At 44.3% G+C, this 21,070-nt stretch overlaps 3 protein-coding genes across 3 annotated transcripts; all 3 read left to right on the forward strand.

Annotated features, from left to right (window-relative positions):
* Positions 1 to 823: 823 nt before the first annotated feature.
* tbc1d22b (TBC1 domain family, member 22B) lies at positions 824 to 11,377 on the forward strand (the record flags this gene model as incomplete). The annotated part of the gene is made up of 14 exons (XM_079225563.1): positions 824 to 879; positions 3,887 to 3,943; positions 4,280 to 4,469; positions 4,564 to 4,723; positions 5,654 to 5,821; positions 5,906 to 5,976; positions 6,157 to 6,285; positions 6,827 to 6,892; positions 8,957 to 9,071; positions 9,286 to 9,392; positions 9,507 to 9,582; positions 10,171 to 10,298; positions 10,429 to 10,524; positions 11,249 to 11,377. The coding sequence occupies 14 exons, from the start codon at positions 824 to 826 to the stop codon at positions 11,375 to 11,377; spliced, it is 1,548 nt and encodes a 515-aa protein (XP_079081689.1).
* A 2,696-nt stretch (positions 11,378 to 14,073) lies between these two features.
* On the forward strand, positions 14,074 to 16,110 carry LOC306743120 (uncharacterized protein; the record flags this gene model as incomplete). The annotated part of the gene is made up of 1 exon (XM_079225603.1): positions 14,074 to 16,110. One exon carries the CDS (start codon positions 14,074 to 14,076, stop codon positions 15,511 to 15,513), a length of 1,440 nt encoding a protein of 479 aa, XP_079081729.1. The 3' UTR covers positions 15,514 to 16,110.
* Positions 16,111 to 17,521: 1,411 nt separating this feature from the next.
* snrpg (small nuclear ribonucleoprotein polypeptide G) lies at positions 17,522 to 20,345 on the forward strand. The gene is made up of 4 exons (XM_079226353.1): positions 17,522 to 17,656; positions 17,815 to 17,837; positions 18,200 to 18,324; positions 20,116 to 20,345. The coding sequence occupies exons 1-4, from the start codon at positions 17,625 to 17,627 to the stop codon at positions 20,164 to 20,166; spliced, it is 231 nt and encodes a 76-aa protein (XP_079082479.1). The 5' UTR covers positions 17,522 to 17,624; the 3' UTR covers positions 20,167 to 20,345.
* Positions 20,346 to 21,070: the final 725 nt, after the last annotated feature.

The raw sequence follows: 21,070 nt of genomic DNA on the forward strand, positions 1-21,070 counted from the left end.
GTTTTATATGCCATTTTGTTTTACATGTTTACAATTACAATACACTATGTGGAAAGGCTAAGAGATGCCCTTTATTGAACATTGAAAATAAAGTGATGAAAGGGCCATGATGTTTGTCCATGTATCTTTGCGGTTAATTTGGACATTTGCTTAAAAAAATGGAAAGTAAAGTAACTAGTAGTGAAGTTACTTTTCAAATGCAGTACCTAGTAAAGTAATAATAATATAATGTAATGTAATAGCTATCAAAATACAGTGGCTGCAGATAACAGTTATTTTTAATAAACAAATAGTTTTCAGATATTTTTTCGATTAATCATCAATTAATCCCAAACTTTCCAGGAGGTTTAACCCATGTTTAACCCATGTTTAACCCATGTTGGCCTGTCGTGGGAGTGGCACCACGTGACAACATGTCCGCGCGCTCTCCCATTGACCGGAAGCTTCCTCACAACAACAACACAGGTCCCTCCCGGCCAGCAAGCGTCCCGCGTAGCTTCGCCCCAACCAGCAAGCGTCCCTGACGTCACGGCATGTCCTCATCCTATTGGCCGCTCTCGCTGCACCTGCTCGACTCACCCGCCAATCACGCGCTTCGGTCGGTGTGCTCCAAGATGGCGGCTTCCAGTGCTCCGTTTCAGACATCATAGCATATGGAAGCCAAATAGCAAAACTGCCGGTCGTCTGAACTTCCGAACAGTCCCACCAGAAGAGGCCCACCGGGCTGAAGGGCTCCAGAGAAACGCGGAAACGGGTTCCCGATGGTTTATTGGCGCGGGGAGCCGGTGTCGGTGTCGGTCTGAGGGGGTTGTGTTATCCGAGTATGGCCACCGAGAACAGGATACATTTTTGGAGGAGAAACGCAAAGGTTCCCGGAAGGTGGGTTTCTGTTCCTCTCCTTTAACCTCCTAAACGAAGCGGACTCCCGTTCCGCCTGCGCTCCTGTTCCATGTTGAAAGAACATGCACGGTCACTCACTATTATGTAACACAACTCGCTAATGTCACATTGTTGCTTGAATGAACTCATGATTAAGTGGGCTTTATATGGGGAGGCGAACGGGTCGTTTAGCCGGCCGTGACGTGTCCAGCGTCACTGTAAGTGTCTCTAGGAGGGCCATGAGGGGACATTACTGCAGGACTGCCTCCATGGAGGGAGACCACCTTTGCTGGTCCTCTCACGCCGAGCAGTGGAGGGGTCGCGCCCGCCACCTGCCCCGGTCTGTGGGACAGGGTGCCTCGATGTCAGCTAGCCTTTAGGAGAGGGAGCCGGCTCTGCCTCCTCAAATCTCTTCTTTAGGCATCTCAGCGGGGTTTGATGAGTCATAGGGGAAGAAGTTAAATGAAACACATCCTCTTTTTGTGGCAGTTTGATGAGATGACCACAAGAACAGTGATTGACCAGGTCCTAGTTTGCCTTTGTTTTACAGGGGACGCGTATTACAATGTACAGACTACTGTGTGGTATGGGGACACGATAACAGTACCTTCTGGAGTGGGAGGAATCATGTGGACCACGTGTTTTATTTAGGTCCCAGCTTGTAGAGCTTGTTCAATCACCATGGTGATGGGTTGTCGTGGACACGGAGGACCTGCAGGTGTCCTTCTCACCCTGCACACTTGTGGAAAAGGAAATATTTACAGATATTCATACATATGTTTATTTACAGTATCTGTATGCTATAGACTCTGAGTGTGCAGTGTGTTTGGGTAATCCTAGAGGAGAGGCTCTCTAAGGACACACACACACACACACACACACACACACAGATCTCTCTCTAACTGTTGTGGGTGGAAAGCTGTAAAAACAGGAAAGTGAGCCGCAGGTCCCGCTCCCTGCCCTCGAGCCTGTCCTGATAAAACAAGTCTGAGGCCGATAAACCAGAGAATCTGCAGGCCCAGTTCTCAGCCACCAGGCTTTCTGTCAGTTTGTTCATGCAAACGAGGTGAAATAGGTTGACATGGGTTAGCTAGGCATGGGGAGCCACATTTGAGAGTCCTCAATACTCATATTTGTTGCTCTGTGACTTTCACACAAAAGCCTCTGAGCTACTTTGAATGTAGTGCTTATCAATAGTGAAATTTCTGCAACCCGGACAGACAGCATTTTGGATGAACCGTCATATTAGACTTGGTGTTCGACCACCACTCTGGTGAAAGAGAAAGAAACATTATTAACAAATTCCTTTGTTCCCCAATCTGTGATCAGAATCCTGATCTAAAAGAAGACCTCAGTCACTTCCCCAAAAGCTTCCCTCGGTCAACAAACAGTCAAATAATAATGAATTGTTTACGACACTAACTAATATCTGATTTATGATGAAGACACAGATATGCCCGTTTGCCTTAAATCCCACGCTATGTCATAACAATTATAACTGAAGTTTGACTGCTTATGCATTAAAATCCCTTTTTAGAAAAGCCTAAACGTTTGCTTAGGGTGGAGGAGGCGGCTTTCTACAAAAATAAATGAGTGTAGAGGGTCTGGCCCAGATCCCTTCCTGGGACTCGTGGCTGTCTGCTTTGGTTCGTTTAGATAGAAGCTGAGCTGAGGAAGAAGATTCTCTCATCCGTTGAACATAATGGCCACCACAGGGTGGAGAGGAACACGGGCTGTGCCAGCTGTCCCCTCGTTCGGTTCCACACACACTGCAGACAGTACAATCCAAATGAGACGGGGTTAGTTATTTAATCAAAAGGAAGAACTGAGCGAAGGCAGAATGGCTCTATGCTTCACAAAATATTCCTCACTGGGTTTCAAGCTTCACTAAATCATCCAAAACACTGGCACGTCACAGAGACACGTCCCAAATGAAAACACTGTTTCAGCGATCCTCCAAAACCGGACTTGAAGCAGTCCATCAACCTCAAACTGATGTGTCCATTCTCAGATAGCATCACTCTCCCAGCAGGAGACCCTTGTGGTCTGAGCTCCACCCAGAAGTCCCTCAGCCTCCTCCAGGCTGCAGCAGACCTCAGCACGGGGTGAAGCCTCACAATGTAACACCTGCATAATGTATTCATGAAGTAATACAAGCTCATATTATAATAATTAGGGCATAATGTAATAATAGTTTGTGAATAATATAGAAAGTTATTACATAAAGATCAAATTATGACATTGAAACTAAGCAAAACATTTGTATATAATATATTAAGATACATATATAAATGCAAAGTACTATCCTTGTCTTCTTAAATCATAGAAACCCTTCAGTTTATATGTTAAATGTATAACTTTATTTGCATAGCATAAAAAAATATTCTTACTACATGAAAACGACTCTTAAGTTATGCGCTTGTGGTGTTCTTACATTATGTGCAAAATTCTGACATTATGAGCTTTTGCTTACATCTATATGATTACATTAAAGAAAACACTTGCATATAGAAACATTTTGGATATCTATAAGTGAATGAGAAGATGTACTTCAAAATCTTTCTTACGAAAACAATACATATAAAATTACATTTATTTGACCCCCCTATGACCTCAATATGTCAAACCGAGACTACTTAATGATTTGTTTCTTTTCACATTACCTCTGTATTGCACAGATTCTCTTTTTATAAATATGTAATGCAAAAAATACCCCATTAATTTGTATCACATACAATATATTGAGTTGTCCTTTGTTGTCTGTATTGATTTGTGCTCACATGCTTGACAACGACCTTGTAGGTCAAAACATTGCATCAATACACTGATATTTATTTCCATATATACATTATACATGCACTAGGAGACCAGGGCAAGCTATTCACAAAGAGCATTATTCAATGGATGAGTAGATCAGCTGACTATTAGCATTAGCTGGGTGAAAGACTGGGAGGCTACATGTGTGTCTATTCAGAGGTGACAGCGCTTCACATGTCATCTCCTACAGCGTACAGCCAGTTTATGGAGCGCAGCATCCTCCTCTCGACCCACGGTTGCGACGCACGTAAGTGCTGAACCTCACCGGACTGCATGGCGTCACGTTACCCACACGGATGCATTTTATTTGTGTCTGTTATTTGTGTCTCCCATTTTCAAGCTTGTTTTGCAGCTCATTGTTCCATGCTTCAAGTGCTTGAACTTGTGTGGATTGCATGCACCAGTATGTGCTAGTTTGACTTGCATTGTTCAACCTATTTGATTTTTATTGGATTTGCTGTTTAGGTTTTTTGAGTTCCTTTGGGTGATATCGTCTCTTAAATCTCTGCCTATATATGAATGAGACCCTTTTCTGCCTGTCTCTCTTTCTTTCTGTTTGATCTCTCAATCTGTCCCTCTGCAGGTATCCCAAAGACACAAAGCCCAAGTTCAACAATCTCAAGTCTAAAAAGGCCTCTAGCTTCCACGAGTTCGCCCGCAGTACCAATGACGCCTGGGACATCGACGAAGAGGAGGACGAGGATTTCCTCGGGACCCCAGCCCAAACTTCATCCCTTCCATCAGGCCTCCACTCTTCGTCACCACAGGACCAGGTAGCTACAAGTAATCCCGTTTGTCCCTGAGCCGTTCTTGGGCATTACGTCGGTGTGACTTAAGGAGATGTTCTGATGGGTTTCCTCTCTGCAGCAGCAGAATCAGGTCGGGGACGCAGAAACCAGGCTGTCCCACAGTCCCGGGACAGAGCATCAAGACCTCCAGGATGTGTGGGAGGAGGACGAGGAGTGCGAGCACGTCAACGGGAAGGTTGTCAAGTCTAGCAGTGACCTCCACCTCGACACGTCCTCAGGTATGTGGGCAATACACTGCAGAGCTCCATTTCGCATTAAGAGCTTATCGGGGGATTCCTAGTGAAGCTCCTTACAGACGTTGACATTGCAGGTGGGATTATATCCGGCCTGTAGCATGCGCCCGGCTCAACATTTCAGTGCTGAGAAAGTTTCTCCAAATGCTCTGATCACCAATGTGTTTCTAGTGACAGACAATGAATAACTAACATGAACACCTACATTCATGTAATGTGCTGTAACTCCGTTACGTTATTCATTTGGTCACATGACATCTATTCTTCTGTCCATCCTGAGAGGGATCCTCCTCTGTTGCTCTCCTGAAGGGTTCTTCCTGTTTTCCCTGTGAAAGGGTTTTTTCTATCTTTATTTAGGGAGTTTTTCCTGATCCGATGTGAGGTCCTGGGACAGGATCTCATGTGTACAGATTGTAAAGCCCTCTGAGGCAAATTCTAATTAGTGATTTTGGGCTATACAAAACAAACTGAATTGAATTGAATCACAGTACTGTTCACTAATAGTGTATCTTTAAGCAGGGTTCCTACACATCCTGGGAAACAGTTTTCCAGTCAATACAAACACCTAGTAAATGAGAGAAGAAGTCAAATGTCTTGGAAGATCTTCTGTCCTAGATATTCTCCAAAAAACTACTAGTTTATGGATCAAAACTCCCCAAAACAGATAGCATTACCATCTGAAAGGTATGTCCAGGATCATATTAACATGGAGATGGAAGTCTATGAAGTATTTTAAATATGCTGCTCTCTGTTATGTGGTGTACTGTATGTATACACACATTTTATTTTGGCCTCACTCTGTGTTAAGTTGAACATCATGTCTCATTTGGTTGCATTTACTGGTTGTGGACTGTCTCACAAGTTGTTATGACTATATTATTAGATGTTGTGTTTTCTCTTGTGTACACTCTACAGTTCGCTCCACACTGCAGAAGCAGCAGTCTCTCCCAGTTCGCCCCATCATCCCGCTGGTGGCCCGCATGTCGGACCAGAATGCGTCGGGAGCCCCGCCCATGACAGTGAGGGAGAAGAGCCGGCTGGACAAATTCAAGCAGCTACTGGCTAGTCCCAACACGAACCTGGGTAGGAGAGCTAGATAAGAGGGCATATTGGCTCCAGGCCAACACTCCACATCCACTGTCTTTATCTTGCTCTGTGCTCTTACAGAGGAACTGCGGAAGCACAGCTGGTCAGGCATACCAAGAGAAGTCCGGCCAATCACGTGGAGGCTTCTCTCTGTGAGTGTCGTGACCTTCCTGTATTTTGGCTTGTTGCACAGCATTTGGTCTCAAGGCCTGTTCCAGAGTCCAAGTTACATTCTTCCTCATGTCTGTGTGAGCCTGTTGCATTCTTTTGTAGGAAATGTTCCCATAATAGCAAAAGCCTTATCTTATCTGAAGCCCCTCCTCCTCTGACAGGGCTACCTGCCAGCCAACAAGGAGCGCAGAGAGCTGGTGCTGAAGAGGAAGCGAGAAGAATACTTTGGCTTCATCGAGCAGTATTACCATTCCAGAACCGACGAGCACTATAAAGACACGTACAGACAGGTAATACTACAGTAATACTACTACTGCGGATGTCCAGTCAGTGTGGATGGTGACTGTAGTGGAATTCCTCAGTGTGGTACATTGACCCCAAAAGAGTTCTGCTGCAAAATCTTTGGTACTTCCTGGATCCAGCGCCTTCATTTGGGTGCCAGTGAGTAGTTGGAGGTAGGAGGAACTGCAGGCTGTTTCCGATGGATTCCTCGGCTCCTCGCCTGGGGAGCTATAAGGCAAGCTGTAGATGCTGCTCAAAACAGAACTTTCTGAACCTGTTGTAAGTTCCATTGTGTAAATAAAGTTCAAAACAAGTGTTCTCTTTGCTTATATTGCAAATTGCTTTGACTCAGATATTCAGCCGTATCAATTGGAGCCAGCGACTACGAGAGAGAATATGGTCCGAGTATAATAAAGCACAGAGGAGTGTATTGCATTTACCATCGACAATGATTGGACTTACACATAAAAAGTGGCAAATGTTACCTTTAACAAATGGATCTGCTTTGATTTAGTGAAGTAACACCTCCATCATGTTTCTTCCTGTCAGATCCACATCGACATTCCAAGAACCAACCCTCTGATTCCCTTGTTCCAGCAGCCCGTCGTACAAGAGGTAAGAGCCGAATGCTAAAGAGCGCATCGTGGGTTTGTAGAGCAGGAGGCTGCTTCATGAAGGGGGAGCCAGTCGGCCCACTTTTATCGTCACACAAGCAGTGCAGAGGAATGTCGACGGATCAATAGAATCATGACTCTCGTATCAGAGAAAAGCACCATGTGTCCAAACGGGTTGAAATAAGGTTTCAATAGTTTACCATACCAACAACCTCATGAATGGTGACTTGTGGCTGTAGTTTCTTTAACACTCTTACTCTGTCGACTTTGTGAGTGTTAAGTCTGCTTAGACCCAATGAGATGATGATGATGATGATGAGTGGAAATAAAAGGTTTAATCTCTGTCGTCTTTTATTAGAGAAGAAAGATCCACGCACTTTTCTTTCGGTTCATAGGTCAGACGTCCCTTTCTGACCATTTGTGTAGTTTTCAAGCCTTGATTTTAGGTGTCATTGCTTTGTAATTCTGAAATCCTTCACACATGCTCATCGTGGATTAGAAACCTGCGTTAAATGGAAACCAGCTGTGTGAGTGGTGTTGGGGTCCTAAACACAGAGCCAGACTCGGTAGGCGTAGTACCGGGGTGCAGGCCTCAGGCCTTCATTGTAAAAAACACACCTTTGCTTTGACTCAAGCCAAGCAGAGACCAATGAGATCGGACCCTCTTTCGGTCCAGGTGGATGTGTATCACAGCCTCCCAGGAGCACACTGGCTGCAAACAGGAACTCACTTGTCCTTAAATGTGGCACTGTGATGGTTTTGTGTCCATGGAGCAGAAACCTGGGACTGGGTTTAATCACAGCCTCATTAGGGCAGTTTTGTTTTATGCATGTGAAGATGTTGTAACTCATAACGCAGACGATGGGTTATTAAATTAAATACCGGTTGTATACATTTGCATATACAATAGATGCATTAATCTCAAGACATTGATTTCCACTATGCCCGGCCTGAAGCACAATTCATACCGCACATATTTTTGCACTTAATCTATTTCACTCAGCCGTTATGAGTTTCAGTTCAAGATCTCTGAACACAAAATGTTGTGAAAATCTCTCACTGCACACAAATTCAAAACAACTTTCAGATTACAATATACATCACACTCTAGGTTTATCACAACATCAAGACATTTAAACCTGCAAGTGAGTCGGGATTTAGGGAACTGTATTATCAGAAATGGAATATGATATTCATAACTATGTTTTTATTTGTGTTATATCACCTGAAACTAAGAATATTCTTCCCCATGAGCTTAGAATGAGTTCTTCATCTCTCCATGTGATCCTCTGATTCTGCATTCATATGCAGAGGATGTAGCTGTTTATCATTTGTTTGTTGTGAACAATCCACTCGTACTCCAGTCTCACTGTAAGCCGTGAGCAGCTGCACTGGAAGATGAATGTGATTATGAAATGACTGTTACAGGGACAGTTTTGCCAGAGCTTCGAGTAATAATGAGATGACGAAGAACGGAGCGAGGTCAGATTCATAAAGTCCAGAAAATAGCAGAAACGGTTGTTGTTCTGTCAGAATTCGAGTCAGCTGTTGGAGCATTGGTTCTAACTAGCAGACATTATGATGCTGTAAACGGTTTTAATTAAATGTGTAAAGCGTGATGACTCGGCATAACGACAACATGTGCACCCATGTCTACTGTAAAAGAGTCGACTGGACTGGATACTTCCAATTTGACAGTTTAAAAGATGTCATTTGTGGAAATGTAGGATCCATTTGTTTTTGGACCTTGACCCATATTAGAAATTTAACTTCCTTGTTATCTCTGACTTATGCAGCTTCAACACTAAATGGAGTAATCTTTAATAATATGTACAGTAATGCTTCAAGGCAAATAACATCAGACACTCCTAGCTAACATTCATACACTGATGGAGGAGCTACCATGAAGGTACCTCATACATCATAGGAACAACTACGGGTGCAATTTGGGGTTAAGTGTCTTGTCCAAGGACACATGGACTAGCGGAGCCAGGGATCAAACCGCCGGACGACCCTGATCCACAGTCATTAATCAACTGTTTTGTTGCTCTCTTTCTTTCCACAGGTGTTTGAGCGGATCCTTTTTATCTGGGCCATCCGTCACCCAGCCAGCGGTTACGTCCAGGGAATCAATGATCTGGTCACGCCCTTCTTTGTGGTCTTCCTCTCTGAGTTTGTCAGTAAGTTGCTCTTGTAAAATGTCCCGCATAAAGACCTGTTCTATTGACACTGGACCAAAGTGACTCATGTCAGCCTTTGTTTTCGCCTTTCACACTTTTTGGTCTGTTTCATGTACCTGTTGTTGCTCGGGCTGATGCTACGTCACATCCCAGGTCTGAATAGGAGTGTGAGTCAGGCCATTTCTGTTTCATTCAGTGCTATGTGTTGCTCCAGCAGAGGATGTGGAGAACTTTGAGGTGGCAGCGCTGCCTCTGGACACCCAGAGGAACATCGAAGCTGACAGCTTCTGGTGCATGAGCAAGCTGCTGGATGGAATACAGGTTTGGTCGCACACACACACATACAGACTCTCACTCCCACATACCACACCACACCACACACCCCTCAATGAACACTAGTTTAAAGCTGCAAAAATGTTTACTGAATCCTTTCAGGACAACTACACCTTTGCTCAGCCTGGAATCCAGAACAAAGTGAAAGCTCTGGAGGAGCTGGTCAGAAGGATAGATGGTAAGTGGACTCTTGTCAGTGAGTCAGGAATGTTGTGTGTCACGCCGCTCTCATGCTGCGTTCACACCAAACGCGGCGCGAATTATTGCGCCGCGTTTGGGGGTGTGGCTTATCTCCGTTACTTGTCTCCGTAAAAAGAGCTTTCATTTCCGCTATCGACCAATAAATAACCATTATTTCTGCGTTATACTTGTTGTGGAAGTTCCAAACACGTCGGGACATGAAACGGCGTCATGTTTGGGTTCATAACATCATCCATAGCCGCACACAGCTCGGTGAATTACCAATTACACAATTTTTTCCGAATTCGTCCTGTGTCAAACGTGCTATTCGCGCCGCCTCAAATGCGTCATTTGCGCCGCCCGCTTTTTCGCAACCTATCGCGTCTGTGCATTGACTTTGCATGTGATCAACACGGCAAATTCGCGCCGCGTTTGGTGTGAACGCAGCATTAGGGCTTGTTTAAAATGTATGCATGTAGAAAGTGATAGAAGGCTACAGGTACAAGCTATTATTGTGTGTGTGTGTGTGTGTGTGTGTGTGTGTGTGTGTTTGTGTGTGTGTCTCTCTCTCTCCCTCCCCCCACAGAGGACATTCACAATCACTTCAAGAGGTATGAGGTGGAGTATCTGCAGTTTGCGTTCCGGTGGATGAACAATCTGCTCATGAGGGAGCTGCCGCTTCGCTGCACTATTCGTCTCTGGGACACCTACCAGGTAGAGCGGAGTACACCACCTTCCCAATAGAAAGTAACCCAATACAACAGCAGCACAAACTGCTGCCTGAAAAAGCTCCTTTAGAATTCTCTTGTTCATCCACTCAATCATACAGTATTTGTTTCTGCAGGCTGAAGCGGAGGGTTTCTCCCACTTCCATCTGTATGTCTGTTCTGCTTTCCTCATCGAGTGGCGCAAAGAAATCCTCTCCATGGTTGACTTTCAGGTACGAATCTGTCCTCTTTGTAGTCACGCACACTTCACTGAGAACGTAACCACTAAATATTGATTGAAGTACTAACGGATGGTAACAAGACTCACTGTAAAGACAGGTTCATGTAAGCAAAGAAAAAGGATGTGATAAATTCGATATTAAAAGCAAAATTACAAATTACAATTATTGATTTCAGATTTACAAAATGTAAATGCCCCTTTTTAGTGGTTAGATTTGAAACTAGAGATTGAGACACAAACTCATGTTTACAATGTTTACTGAGGGAATAGATCAAGAGAAGTAGAGTCATTTATATAGACTTCTATACAACCAGAGGAGTCGCCCCCTGGTGGTCAGTGTAGAGAATGCAGCTTTAACACATGAAACATATACTTCTATACAACCAGAGGAGTCGCCCCCTGGTGGTCAGGAGAGAGAATGCAGCTTTAACACATGAAGCATAGACTTCTATACAACCAGAGGAGTCGCCCCCTGGTGGTCAGTGTAGATAATGCAGCTTTAACACATGAAGCATAGACTTCTATACAACCAGAGGAGTCGCCCCCTGGTGGTCAGTGTAGAGAATGCAGCTTTAACACATGAAACATAGACTTCTATACAACCAGAGGAGTCGCCCCCTGATGGTCGCTAGAGAGAATGCAGGTTAAACAACTGTTATCAACCACTGCCTTACAAAATAGTTTCCATGTAAATGGAGATGTCTGTTTCTCTTCAGGGCCTCCTCATGCTACTGCAGAACCTTCCCACAATCCATTGGGGCAACGAAGAAGTGGGTCTCCTGCTGGCTGAAGCTTATAGACTGAAGTACATGTTCGCAGACGCACCCAGCCACTACAAGAGATAGGCCCGAGGCGCAGTCCCCACTAAGACCAGACCAGACTGTGACTGGATGGACCCCCAGTGTTCAGACACTCCAGGTGTCCATGTGTTGACTTTGAGGTGACCTGGAAGAGACTGACAAAGCCACAAAACTTCTCTTGTGAAAATGAAGTCCAGCGACTGTCACATTGGATTTGGGTTAATGGCGCTCCCACAGAGCTCAGTGAATATGACACTATTTGCAGTGGATGGACTGCACTGTATCAATGGTCTGTAACGGTATCATAACCACAGAGATGCCACCTTGGTTTACTTCTACTGGTTTGGGTCATGCAACATTAATTGTCTCATGTGAAACGTACACTCAGAAGAACACGCTGTGATACCAAGGGGATGATGCTTTTAGTGAAAGATTGTATCCACAGATTCTATTTTCTTGTTTTGAAGATATGTTTTGGTATTTGTTTTAAAACTCCTATATGTAAACTGGGCAAATACTTTATTTTCTCTTTTAATATCTATTTAGTCTGACACTGTCAAGCTGTTATGAATATGATGGACCGTCTCTTATGTTTTGGTTCAGGGTTACCAAATTTGCACTGTACAATCAACTTATAAAAGTCCTTATTTGGGACCAGTACAGATATTCTAAATTGTATTAGGTATTAGACCTAAGAGTAGCAAATATTAAATACTATGTTTTACTTCAAGTTGGGTTTGGTTTTACAAGTGGAGAAACTGATTCTGTATCAGTTGGCCTTGGTTATCATAATTCAGCGTCTTCAACCACCATGAGGCTTTTGGGTATAATATTTATATCACCAGTGGTACAATTAGAATTTGACTGCCTCTAAATAGACAAGGAACGATGGAGACCTTCTGGTTAATGTAGCTTTGAAATTCCTTGCTGAATTATTTTATGTTGGAAGTGACTGAGATAGTTGAAAATTGTATTTTATTTTTGACAGAATACATTTTTAGTTTGAAATTGTGGCACAAACTGAGATCAGTAACAACTGGTCTGTTTTCACCTGAGCCTTTTCAAACTCCTTTCTTATTGCATAAAGATGTAAATGGTGGTATAATCCTCAAGTATCTCATTAGATACCTGTGGTTACGGTAAAACCTGCATATACATAGAGGTAGTCCACAATGTTTGAGATCCTCAGTTGAGGGTAACTTTAGTAATTGTTTATGGGGTTGGAGATATGTTTTTGAATGGAGGAGATGCCTTGTGGAAGCTCGTTCAGTACTGAAGGCGTCCCATGAGACATCCTGTGACACAGTGCAGCTCACATTATATGAAGATGCCTTTGTGCTGAGCATCTGTAATGTCCTCCTGTCTTTTAGAGTGTACAGTAACGCAGACAAATGCTTTGTTATCAGTAATGCTTGTGTTTTATATTTGTCTACGGTTCGGGTTAGGTTAGGCCAGATACAAATCTGTGGCCATTCTTGGTGTGGGGTGTGAATATGTGTGTTACTATCTACCTTCATTACCAGTGATACTTATATCACAACGTATGTTCCAGAGATATGACAATCATTATCCTGAGCTACTATGATTTCTCCTCCATAAGTTTTTTTTCTTGTCATTTTCAAAGCACATGCTTTGTGAACTGTAGTCACGTTTAACATCTAGATTTCCTGTGCACTTGATTCCTGGAGATTGTATTCTACAACAAATTGAATAGCACGAGTCTTAATTCATATTCAGGAATTATTGATTCTGTTTTATAATATCTAATTATTGATATTATTGGTCTCCTGTGGTCACCACGGTACTGAGTCTGTGAAAGGGATCCTTTTATTGCTGGAAAAACCTAACACTGTTGTCTACTTATTTATGGTTTATTTATGACCAGTTTTTGCTTACAGCCAGCTATAATCTTGTGTTCATCAACCTTGTTTGACCCAAAACATGTTGAATGTTTTTGTGTGTTGTTGTTGAATGTATGCCTTTAGCCTTAAAGTAGTTTGTTTTTTCATTCAGGAGCACCAACTGATTGTTCACTCCATGCTGTTGTTATCTGAAGGTCATGCTGTCCTCACCACGTGATGTTGAACTCAATAAAGCCTTGGTTTCTCAGCTGTAATATGACACCTCTGCGCTGGGCTGTGAATGAAGACATAAAACAGCGACAGTGAGCTGCTGGGCTCACTTTGTCTTCATGTTGTGTTCGTTCCTGTCGACGCGCCAACGGGGTCTTAACATGGTCACGTGACACGCCGGAAGTGATGCTGACAACTCCGAGAAGCGCCGTGAACGAAGCATAAACTTCGTTTTCACTTTTGCAGCCATGGCGGCGTTGTTTTCGGCTCCGAAACCTGAGGCTAACGCGACGTGCGACACGAGCGTAACCCGTGGGCCCGCTTCAGAGTGAGGTCCGGGTCGGATTTTTCTGCGTTCATGACTTGTTAGTGCAGCTCGCAACAAGCTAACGTCCGCAAACACGACGCAGCCCAGTGAGTAGCCTCGCTTCTTCCCTCCGGGGTCCTCTCGCTGCCATGTTGGGAGGCGACGGAGCTTCTGTGTTTCTCCTGTGAGCAGCTAGCCGCGAGTTAGCGGGTAAGAGAGGCGAGCTAACCGCTAGCCCGCCGACAGTTGGCGAAAGTTAGCTGCTGAATCCCGTCGCCTTGTGTTGTGGCTCTTGTTTATATGTGACTTCCAAGCTAATGACTCACACGTGTACTGTCTCCTGCAGAGACGCTCGGTGGAGGATGGATGGTGTCAGCTGGAGCACCACCAGGGCCCAGGAGTCGTTCAGCCGCTCCAAGACGGCCGCAGACACGCTGTCGAGGCTGGCCAGCTTCATTGCACGGGCTGACCCCAAACAGCCCGCACAGAGCCAGACACCACAACCGCCCCACCTGGACACGCATGTGTGTCCAGAATGTGGTAAGGGCTTCCCTTATGCCACAGATCTGTTGCGTCACCAGGAAGTGAAACACGCATTACCCAAGCCTCATAGGTGTCGGTCCTGTGGGCAGGGGTTCTCCCTGAAGTCGTCCCTACAACTACACAAGTGCAAGTCTGACTCTTCCCCGTGTGAGCGTTGTCCTGGAGAGTCACATCGTGGTTCTCCGTGCCCCTCATGCACGACCTCAGATCCCGGTGCCCTTTGTGGGAGAGGCTTCAGCCAGAAGCAGTCTCTGCTGCACCATCAGCACGCTGGTTGTAGTGGACCACCATCCCCGTCAGATATAGTTGATGCAAGTAGCCTTCCAGATGATTCTCCGCCAGTTTCTGAGGGAGATTCGACCCGCTCGGATTGCTCCGACACCCCAGAGCCCAGCAGCAGAGCTGTCGCTGTGTGCCGGGTCTGTTCCACAACGTTCCGCACAGAGGCTGGGCTGCAACGCCACAAGCGGACTCACCATGCAGAACGGGGGCAGAAGACCAAAGGAGAAAGTACTAGTAGGGAAGCCAAGAAAGGGCGGAATACCAAGGTGAACAGAGATCTAATTAAAATGCCAAAATCCAAAACAAAGCTTCTGGACTGTCGCTCTTGTGACATGGTTTTCAGGAGCACCTCTAAGCTGTACATGCACAGAAAAGAGAAGCACAGCAGAGAGAAAAACATTCTGAGAGAACCATGGCCGGTCGTAATCAAGCGCAGGAGAGTAAGCACGTATCCATGTCAGGTCTGCAGCAAAGTCTTCTTGCATCATTTGTCACTTCGGGCACATTACAGACAGCACACCGCCTCAACCTTCACCAAAGACTCAGAGTTATCAGGAAATGGATCAAATAAAGTCAAACCCATCATAGCCGAAGACCAGCCTGTGAAGGCTGGTCCAGGGAGGCCCAGGAAAGTGGCCCGAGTAGAGGAGGAGGAGACGGAGGAGGAGGATGAACTGGAGAGGGAGTTCCCATGCCCCTCCTGTGCGGAGGTTTTCTCTCTGCGGGCGCAGCTCCGGGAGCACGTGGAGCTCCACCAGTCCTCCGTGAAGAGGAGACAGTGCAGCGTGTGCACAAGCGAGATGGACACCTGTAAATGGCCGAGCTCGAAGAGGCAGAGGCTGTACCACTGTGTGCCTTGCCAGCAGGGTTTTTCAGCACTGGACTCTTTCCTAGAACACTGTCAGGAGCACCTGCGAGTCAGGGTGGAGGAGGACAGCATCACAGAGGGCTACACCCACCAGGCCAGCAAAGCCTGAGATCCAGTTTTAATGTCGTCAGCGATTGCCTTTTTGCCTTGAGGAGTTAGAAAATTATGAGATCTCTTATGATGCTCATGTTGATTTACCAGTTCACTGACCTGCGCAGATGCTTTGAGGTTCTCCATCCCAACATAACATGGTTTGAATAGAATGACTTGTTAAAGGACCATACCTGGCTTTTTGCATGTTTTATTTAGGCGTTTCACTATAAAACACAAAGTTCACTGCCAACCATATTCTAAAACATACCATAGTTATTTTAAGATATTCAACAGTGTTCTAGATTCTTTGCATTACAGCTGTAAATCAGCTGGTGTGAAATCATTACAGTGACCATTTAGGCAGAGGCTGCCTTTCAAAAAAGACCATGTGTAAGAATCCAGTAATGAACACTTTAAAATCAATCTCAGCTTTATTACAGCAAAGATTTGTTTGAGTAAACATAAACCAAAGATTCACTGTGGTGGATCACGCATTCTGGTGTCCCTGCCAGTTGTTTTTCATACTTGAAATGCATTGAAACCTTTAACAGCCTTACAAGTAGATAAAAAACATGCAAAAATACCAGTCTAGTTCTTTCATAGAAATCGAACATCCACGCCACGGTTTGTACACATCAGGACCTGTTTTCCCAAACACGTCTTGAGGCTAGGATGGTCTTAGCCTGAAGGCGCTGTTTGGGAAACCAGGCCGTCTGCCGTCATGGTACGTTCTAGCACAGTACCGCCAGAGTTATCGTTTGTCAGAGTCTATATTTACACCAGATATCTGGAGTGCTTTTGCTAAGTAAGGTCACATGTCTTCTGCTGTATTTTAGTTATTTTTCTTACACATTTGGCAATAATTAGTCACAGATTGGTGGGAACTCTGGCATGCCATTGTTGCGTGTTGTCAGGGTATTAGAAAGTGTGCTGCTTTGGTACAAGACTGCAAAGTGTTAGCACTTGCTGCCCCAAGGTGTGAATGAAATCACAAAGTATGACATGTTGACGTGTTTTGTGCTGTTTCAGGGCTCCAACATGTGGTAGTTATCGTCATAGAGGGATCAAACTTTGAATGGCTGTCGTGGGTGTTCTATCCAGTACGTCTTCATTAGGCCGGGATGAGATTACCCAGCTATGCAAGCAGACAGCCTGCTGGCAGCCCTTCAGTTTGTCTGGGAGGCTTGAAAGGTGAGCTTTGGTAAATTAACAAGGTTCAACATGAGGTTGTTTTGGGGTTATTTTTTCAGGATTTTCCATTAATGTTGTCAAAGTTCTACTGTGAAAAAGTAAACGATGATTTAATAGGTTTGATGCCTCCCTTTTTCTTTTTTCAAGGTATTTCTTAAATTAGTTTCTGGCTCTTTATAGATAAACATAATTAAAACAATTCTCATTAAATGTTTTGTCTGGATTCTTGAAACTGATTTTGGGAATAGTTTTTTTCACACGACATCAAGTATTTGTGTCCATTTTTTTTCAAACAAATGTTAAGCTGTAAAATACACTGACACATAAACTGTAGGCTTTCTCTGTGTTGCAAACATATTTTTGTATTAAATTGTTTGATCTGCCTGCCTAGAATATCTACAGTATTAAAGGGAGTCAAATCTTTAATTTTCTAGAAAATGTGTTTGGTTAAAAAAGAAAATCAGCTATGTAGATGATACCGTAGTTTGTTATTGATTTATATTTCATGTCCTTGTGGTCCCCTTAAGTATTCAAAGTACTTTAAGTATTTACCCTGATGCATTAACCTTAGGGCCAGGAAAAGTACCGCAATATCTGAAAGAAACAGGATTGAGTGGAAGGATTTAGGGCACCGGGGATAGATAACTCTGTCCACACTCCAATGCAGTAGGTAGCGGTAATGCACCTTTTGTTGGATGTCATCCGCCATAAAACAAGAAGAAGAAGAAGCCTTTCCACTGAACCAGATACACCGGTGGCCGACAGGGCCACCTCCTGGCCTCGTGGGGGCGCTGTGCAGAAAGAGCAGCAAGACCATGGCCGCTATGGGGGTTTGCTGGTGAACTTCCGGTCCTGCCGTGCACGTTTATCTTCCGTGGGTTTTGCGAGGCGGCAAACATCTGAGCAACTGTGTCGGCTTCAAGTAACTAAGACAAAATGAGCAAAGCACATCCACCGGAGTTGAAGAAGTAAGTTGTCGAGCTGGTTTAAATAAAGCTGTGCTGTGTATTTCAATCCTGCTTTTTGTTGTAGAAAACACAGCAGCGCCATTGTTCTTATCGGAAACGAGCTAACGTTAGCTAGCCTCTGTCTCTGAGCTGTACTCTAACGCTGTGGTTTCCTCTAGGTTCATGGACAAGAAGCTGTCACGTGAGTAGAACCGGGCCGACGTCCAGGCCTTCTGTTTGTTTCTGTCTCTACGGCTTCCTGCAGCTTCATGCCGCTTGTTAAAGGCGAGCTGTGCTAAATGCAGTAGTGGGGTGCTCCAGAAATGTATTCTCATAATGTTTTTAACGTCATGTTCTACAGACTAAAGGAGGCATTTTCCCGCTAAAATCACATACATATTTAATGTATTTTCAATGAAAAGTAAAGTATATCGTAATTGCAAAAATAATCACTGTTAAGCTATTTGTTCAGCCCTACAGGGGTTAACAGTTTGAACTGGATCAGGGAATATCAGTGTTTGAGAAAGAACAGCGATGAACCGGGGACTTCTTGTGTCCTTTCAGTGAAGCTGAATGGAGGCAGACACGTGCAGGGCATCCTGCGGGGGTTCGACCCCTTCATGAACCTGGTGGTGGACGACTCTCTGGAGATGGGCCCAGGAGGACAGCAGAACACCATTGGCATGGTGGTCAGTACCTTGACTGGTTTCTTTTCTTATATAAATAGTTATAAATAGTTGACTGTGTCCAAAATCACATGTCGTGCTGTGTAATACACTAACCTCTGCCATTTAATGTGGTGGTCCACATTCTAAGCTAAACACCACAATGATTTTTACAGTATGTGTCACTATAGAGTGAAGCATTTGCTGTCAGTCAAGGCCTGTTTGGGTCCTAATTACAAAAAAAAATGGCTGCAGTGAACACCAGAGACACTCACTGCCTTCTCAATCACCTCACCCAGCACATCTTGACCCCCTACAGATAGCCCTCTCTATTGATAGCTGCCAGTTTCAAGCAGTTTCAGCTCATGCGGCTACAGAGAGAGACGGTGGCCTTTGTTAACTAAGAAATAATAATCAATGGGTTAAATGATTGTTCCCTGCTCCTGACTCGGCGTAAGATTTACACCCTGTCTTAGCAAGAAGAAGGCTTCAGCAGAAATGCTGCCACAGGCCTAACTGTTGCATGGCTTTAGAGCAGGGGTGTCCAAACTACGGGTCAACTGCGGCCCCTTTTTTATTGGCCCGCAGCAGATTCTAAAAATATAATGGAGAGAAAGTCAAGCAAACAGCAACTAGCCTGCTTGCTCAACAATCGTATTTTTGCCGTCCGAACAAAACACAAGAAAATGCCCCACTAACAGCTACGAGATCGCTCAGCTCACAGCGCGGCACTGAAACCTCTCAGACGAGACTTCATAACACAGAGCACGAAGACTTGTCTGCTAGCTTAAAGTGGAGCTGAACACGGACCTCCTCGCTCGCTCTGAGGTGTGCTGCTGCTCCAGTGCAACTCAGAGCTGCAGTGGTTTTATTCCCTCAGTCTGACCTCAGGGAATAAAACTACTGCAGCGCTGAGCTGACCAGTTTTTGAAAGAGAAGGACCGCTTCATGAGCTGAGTGACACCAGACCTTTTCTCTAGTTGATCTTATCATCTCACACTGAACAAGAGCCTGCAAGGCAAAGAGCAGGTACCAAACCTCACGGACACATGAACACTTTCTGTGTGACGCTCCGTCTCCGAGACACAACTACGTAACATCAACGCTGCGCTCTTCCCCACGCTGTCTGAAATCAAAGTAGCGTTTCCAGAGGTCAACCTTTCTGCTAAAATGGGGAAATGTGTCTGTCATCACATCTCATGACAGAACTCAGTCTGCGCTTCCAAGATCTTTCTGCATTGTGAAATAAATGAAGTTGTTCTCGACTCCCTTCCTGATGATGCAGAAGAAGTGAAGAGGGCCTGAACTAGAACTGATGGAGATGCAGTGATGAATCTCTGAAGAACCAGCTTCAGCTTCTCTCCCTACCGGTTTCCTCTGTGATTATTTTTTTTTAATATAGATATAAAAAAGCATAATTGACCTCATTTGATTAATTTTGCGATATACCTCACCTGAGTGGCCCAGACCTTTCCTATATTTTTCTGTTTGTGACCCTCGGTGAAAAAAGTTGGGACACCCCTGCTTTAAAGCAATGGGTACGACCACCTTAGCTGAAGACTGTAAGCTGTTGGTACAACCAGCCCCAGGGGGGCTTTGAATCAAAGGGCATCGGTTCCTTCAGGTGAGACGGGGGGAAAAGGAGGCTGAAACTCCTCCCATGTGAACGTTAACGATGAGCCAGCATGCCCAGTCGGGCCGGGTGATACCAGGGGGCTGTTCTCTGTGGCTTGTAAAGGTGATCTAAATGTAACAGTGAAACCTGCAAGAAGTCTTCAGTGCAGTGTGTTAATACCTCTGGTCTCTTTGTCATAGGTGATCAGGGGAAACAGCATCATCATGTTGGAGGCCTTGGAGAGAGTATGACAGCAGACGGCTGCACACAATGATCCACACCTTCTTTTTTTACTTTCTGTTATCCTTTCACAAAGGGGTAAACCTTTAATGTCTCTGAATTGTAACATGTCTATCTGATCAGTGTCAGTGATGTTTTGTTTGGACATATTTTTGAATTTTGTAATCTTGTGAATAAATCACTTTCATTGCATTGTTTCACTGTCCAGTGTATAACAGGTTACTGCCTGAAGTCTCTGACATGTCTGCATGTGTTGGTGGAGCACCTTGTTTCAGAACAAATAATAGAGTTGAGTGTTAGGTATGGTATGAAATGTCAACAGAGTTGAATTTTGGAATCATAGATCATACATAATGAATAAATGTACAAAATATCATGTACTTATGAGATACATGGAGGCATTACTGCATACTGATTTAGTTTAAACGTGCGATGATACATTTTTCAACCGTCGGATAAAATGCCGAACCATTTCTACAGTGTACTCTATCTACTCTTATAATTCATAATAGTTACCTTGGGTTGCGATGGGAGATATTACAAACTAATAACCAGGACTTCTTCAGAGCAATATTTGAGGCATCAATGTGACGCTGTATTTCATTTGCTGGGTTAGCCAATAACAAATATGCCCATCTGGAAATTCTATTCTGTTTTTCAGAAAATGTACCATATACCTTTATCATTGTAAAATCACATAAACATTGATTGAGGATTTAATCCATATCCCCACTCCTTCCTACTGCGTTGACTAGGTTGTCTCTGAGTTGATGCATCTGTTTGAACATGCTGTGAGGAAACACTCCAATGTGCTGTCAAAGAATGTTTACACTTCCAGAACCCTCGTCTCAAAGTCAGTGGGGCTTTAATACAAATATAGCAGCATTTGATAAACAATTCTATTTTTTTAATTAT

The sequence above is a fragment of the Taurulus bubalis genome (genome assembly GCF_910589615.1).
Source record: "Taurulus bubalis genome assembly, chromosome: 11".
Taxonomy (NCBI): domain Eukaryota; kingdom Metazoa; phylum Chordata; class Actinopteri; order Perciformes; family Cottidae; genus Taurulus; species Taurulus bubalis.